Below are 5,000 nucleotides of genomic sequence, written 5' to 3'. Positions count from 1 at the left end.
ACGTAAAGGTTACTCGCAGGATTGCCGATGCGGACCCCTGCCTCAGCTCTTCAGATGAAAGACGATAAGCGACTCACATTTACATCCCGAAAACCGACGACGGCCTGTCAACCCGCCTGCCGCTGGCTCCACCAGCCCGAGTACACCTCTTCCTCGTTGGGTGAAAGATGAAAGCAATTCGTCGATAGGAGGACGCCCGAAGATAATAATAATCTCTCTCTCTCTCTCTCTATCCCGGTCCAACGGATTCCGGATTCCCGTTTTTTTTTACCGTTTCTCATTTTTTTGTTGTTGTCGTTGTTGGTATAGGATCCGATCCAGGTCCGCAGCAGAGTCCTGGTTTCGAGTTACTCGAGAGCTCTACTCTACTGAATCTTGATCGAACAGATTTTCTCCGAATTTCCATTCATTTCGTGTCATTTTTCACCCTTTTTTGCCACGGATTTGTGAAGCTCGGGGTGCTTGGCATCCCGTACGCCATGACGGGCCATAACCTCACCTCAATCCTCACCACGCGCTACGCCGTGGAGTGGAGAGCTTTTCCGGACATACCGGACGCAATATTTCATTTTAATCAATAAATGACGCCTCCGTCGGCGTTCGGGCCGTTCGAGTTCGACTCCAGAGAGAGATCACTCCAACGGCGCATCGCATCCTTATCCCAAGCGCCAACGAACAGCAACTGCAGTTCCCAGGAGAAAATGTTCGCCATAAGAAAACGCCGCCGGTCAAATAGCAAAGCCAGCATCGACTGGTGGTGCTCATGGTCGAAGAAAATCAATGCAAGAGACTCCCTGTCCTGTCCGTGGTGGTGGTGGTGGTGGTGATGGTGGCCAGTCGTTATTTTCCCTCGTTTTCCTCGTGCGCACCTTCGCTTTCATCTCCTCCCGAAAAAAAACCCCTCCACCTCCTCCTCCTTCTGCCGCTCCAATCCGGCATCCCGGGATATTTATGGCTTTCCATTGAACCTCTGCTGATGTCCGTTCAGCGCCCACCCCACTTTTTGCGCCACCCGCTCTCTTTATTTCTCACTCTCTCTCTCTCTTTCTCTCTCTCTCTCTCTCTGTTCTATCCACCCTTACAATTTGCAGTGAAACCATTGAGTGTGAAGATAATGAACCCACAGACGCCATTAGTAGCCGATCGGCGATACGAAATCTGCTGCGAGAGCGTCGGTTCGAGGCCAAATGCGATTATAACCTGGTACAAGGGAAAGCGACAATTACGGCGCGCCAAGGTTAGTATAAATGTATGTATGTATGTATGTGGATGTGTGTATGTGTGTGTTTGTATGTATGTGTGGTAGCACACCATACCTAGCCAACCAGCCAGCCAACCAGCCAGCCAGACATAGAGCGATAGAGCAGAGTCACAGTTCCCTGCAGTATTTGCGGTTGAATGGTAGAGTTATGGAGCCCGAAAGGAATATCGTTCATTATGCCTCAGCGCACGGCCACAGGGCACCTTTTGTTCAATCGTCGTCGTCCCGGCAACCCAAAACACCGTCTCAGACTGTGCCTTTCTCCCCCTCCACGAGGTCACAGGACCTTCCATTTGCCGAAGAATGGAGCGTTTTATTGAATTTATGAAAATGGACGGCAACGACTGGCCGGTCGCGCCGGTACCTCGTTGCTTCGTCCTCCACAAACACACACACACACACGCAGACTAACACAAAGACACACACGAGAAGCAATCCTGCCCGGGGGAAGAGGACAAAAATGCATCCATGAATAAACAATCAGACCATTCTTCTTCTCCGTATCAATTGAACAAATTTTCCCAAGGCCCCCCCCTAGGAACGCCACCGGTTTGGTTAGTTGTGACCACACCGCACAAGGTGTGCACAAGCGAAAGCGAGACTCAATTTCTTCAACGAAAACCCCACAGTTGAAAGCAAAACCTTAGTAGAAGATCTCCTCAAATATTCAATACCCGCTGTTCCCCAAAAAGAAGAATATGTTTCGCCCGTAAAGAAAAACGAACGTATCCATGTGCCGTCAAGTAACAGGAAATTAGATTTACAACAACAGCAGCAGCAGCTGACATGCAGTGGAATCTTGCAATCACAAACTTACACCCCGGGAACGGGAACTGCGTATTGCGAAACCAACGGAAATTCCGGAACATTGCACGGCTCCCAAACAATTGCACAAGGGAAGACGAAGACGAGTTTGGCGGCGGAGGTGATGACATGGGCATCGACCCAGAATTCAATAACACATGCCCTGCCCGCACACTGCAGCTGCACTCGTGCAATCGTGTTAGTTTTTCATTTGAAGTTTTATTGGCAGTTTTATTGCACCCGATGTCATGTCCCGATGTTCTCGGTGGCGGTTCCCTTCCGTTCCGTTCCGAAGGGAATTCTTTCCTTCTTGGGTTTCCTGTCACTGTCACTGGGATGGGATTCGAGGTTGCGCGAAAGCATAGCCTGCTGCTGTTTAATTGACAAACAAAAGTACATACACACTGTTCCTGCCCACTGTTCCACGTCAGCTCGCTGTCAGAGACCGGGCGTAGTATGCGTTGAAATAGGTTCGGTACGTCAATCGAACGTACCGAGAGGATCCGAACTCTTCTTCTGCCACAACAATTTCTGGCTGGTATTGGATGAGTTTTGTTTTCCCGAGTTTTAGACAAGTTTACCTTTCAGTTTTCACGCGAGAAACAATGTGGAATTGTACTGCTTCGTACTGTTTAACTTTATCTTATCAATGCGACTGCCAGATAAAAGACTGAGATGTCTCGTATAGGGATCGCAATTGATTGGATGAAGACAGCAGAGAATAATGCCACACAAAAAAAAACAGTCACTTCTGGAATGTGTGATATACGGGGTACAATCTTTCCAGTTTGTGGAGTTCCTAAAAACTTGCATTTGCTACCAACTGAAACGGAATACAATATTCTATTCGCCGGCTTATACATTCAACTACTTTAAAGTAGAGCAAGGCAACAGTAATATAGAACTGCAGATACAGCACGCTTGTTAGTGAAGAATGTGTTGCGGAATATTTGATTATTCCATTGTCCAGATCACTGAGTCAGCGCAACGCTTCCTTTTCCTGGATTTGGATTTGAATAGCGTCCAGCTGCCCGGACATACCACAGTTCTATTGAGTGTACTGTTCCGTGCCACAAATTGAAACGCATCTTGAATTGAAATAACTGGAATAACTGAGTTGCTGAAAGAAATTCTCCTGGTATCTTCGGAACTCTCTTTCATCCTTGTAATTAAACAAACACTAGCTCGCCGCGCAGCGCCTCGCCTCGATGAAACATTCATGCGACACTAATGCAAAGCAATCCACGTCGATTCCGTTTATTTGAAGCAGCAATTCGCTAAATTGGACCATTTTCCGCAAAATCCTCGCCCCTTCGTTACACCATAACGCCCGCCCGGCCCCCGGCAGTTCGGACAATGGTTTTCCTAGCCACATTTTTCATGGGCCTTGTAATGGTAAGCTCACAATTCCGCCGGGCTCCGGGAGTTCCGGCAGCAGCGTGTCGGAACTATTGTTGAAAATTAATTTTCCCACCTCTACGAGCGGTAGTGAAGAAGAAAAAAAAACCTCCCGCGAAGTAGAGATAAAACTCGCCACCGGTACGCCGGTTCCGGTACAGATGTAATGTGACCGCGGGGCCGGAGGTCCACACCCTGCTGGTGGTGGTGTTGCTGGTTATCATGCGGCAGTCCGGTGCAGTTCGCTTTAAATTTCGCTGCTTCGTATTTCGCGGAAGGGAATCATTCGCCTGGATGATCAGCTTCGTGGAGTGCGTCCATTCCAGACTGGTGCAGACGACATGCAATGATGCTCTCTCTCTCTCTCTGGTGCTGATTTGCGATAAATACCGGCAACATTCACACTAACACGCCGACCTTCACCAAGCCTTCCCTTTCTGGGCTGTCTGGTTTGAACGTAAATTCGTTGTTTTTAATTTCTGGCATCAAGCGCAACGTCCTGCTGCTGCTGCTGCTGCTGCGGCTTCTAGTAAAGTTGCGCTACTCGCGTTCGTGGAAAACTGTTGGGTTTTGGATCAAAATATGCTGCAACGCCCTAGAGAATAATACATTCATAAATTGTTACTTCCACTCACTGTGCCGGTTTGGTATAGGAACTATGATAGCTTTTCCATAAAAAATAAGAACAGATCGCATCCACCTCTCCATCGCTCCAAGTTTTGGCGAGCGCAAAATGCGAATACCTCCCGGTTTTTCATTTGCAATTCCAGCATAAATTTTCCCGTGTTACATCACCATTTTGCATTCGCATTCGCCATCCCGTCCCGTCCCGTCCCGAAACTGGAACCAGCATCCAGACCAGATTTTTGCCATAAAATTCAACTCCAAAGACTCCTGCTTCTGCTGGTGCTGGTACGGCTGCTGCTGCAGGGCTCTGTTGCTGTTCTGAGAGATAGTACCGACTACGGAATGCTAGGCAAGGCTAGGCTGTGTGTGTGTGTGTGTGTGTGTGTGTCTATGCTTTTTGCTCGAGCTGTTGTTTGATGGTTTTTATCTTTTTCTGTTTTTTTTTCACCTCCTCTACTGCTACTCCTTCCATCTCCCGTGTCCCGTTCCACCAACAGGAGGAGATACTGAACAACACGACCCGGTCAGAGCTGAGCTTCGTACCGACGACCGAGGACGATGGCAAGCTGATAACGTGCCGCGCCGAGAACCCGAACGTTACCGGACTGTTCCTGGAAACATCCTGGAAGATTGAAGTTGTCTGTGAGTATACTATGGCGCTCCCGAGCCCCCGAGCACCCGCTGTAACTAGCACTAAAATGGAAGATGTACGCGGAGATCTCTCTCTCCGGGAGTGAGCGGCTTCCGAGTGCCAAAGGGAGGGGGCGAGGGGATTGATGAGTCACCGAGAGAACCGAGGGTAGGAAGGGACACCGGCGGCTCGTGTCGTCGGTAACTTTACAGAACTTTGAATATTCTGCTCGAAGAATAAATCCCAAAACTTCACGGGACCCCGTCCCCCCCTGCAACG

At 49.0% G+C, this 5,000-nt stretch overlaps 1 protein-coding gene across 1 annotated transcript in view; it reads left to right on the top strand.

The window, feature by feature from the left end:
• Positions 1-5,000, top strand: part of LOC125960194 (neural cell adhesion molecule 1-like) — a 217,958-nt gene that overhangs the window by 196,792 nt on the left and 16,166 nt on the right. Inside the window, exons 8-9 of the mRNA XM_049693435.1 lie at positions 1,092-1,237; positions 4,588-4,732. Coding sequence (XP_049549392.1) covers positions 1,092-1,237; positions 4,588-4,732 — 291 coding nt within the window. The remainder of the gene's footprint in view (positions 1-1,091; positions 1,238-4,587; positions 4,733-5,000) is intronic.

This window comes from Anopheles darlingi, chromosome 2, assembly GCF_943734745.1.
Source record: "Anopheles darlingi chromosome 2, idAnoDarlMG_H_01, whole genome shotgun sequence".
NCBI classification, from domain to species: Eukaryota; Metazoa; Arthropoda; class Insecta; order Diptera; family Culicidae; genus Anopheles; species Anopheles darlingi.
This window is presented reverse-complemented; position numbering and strand designations above follow the sequence as displayed.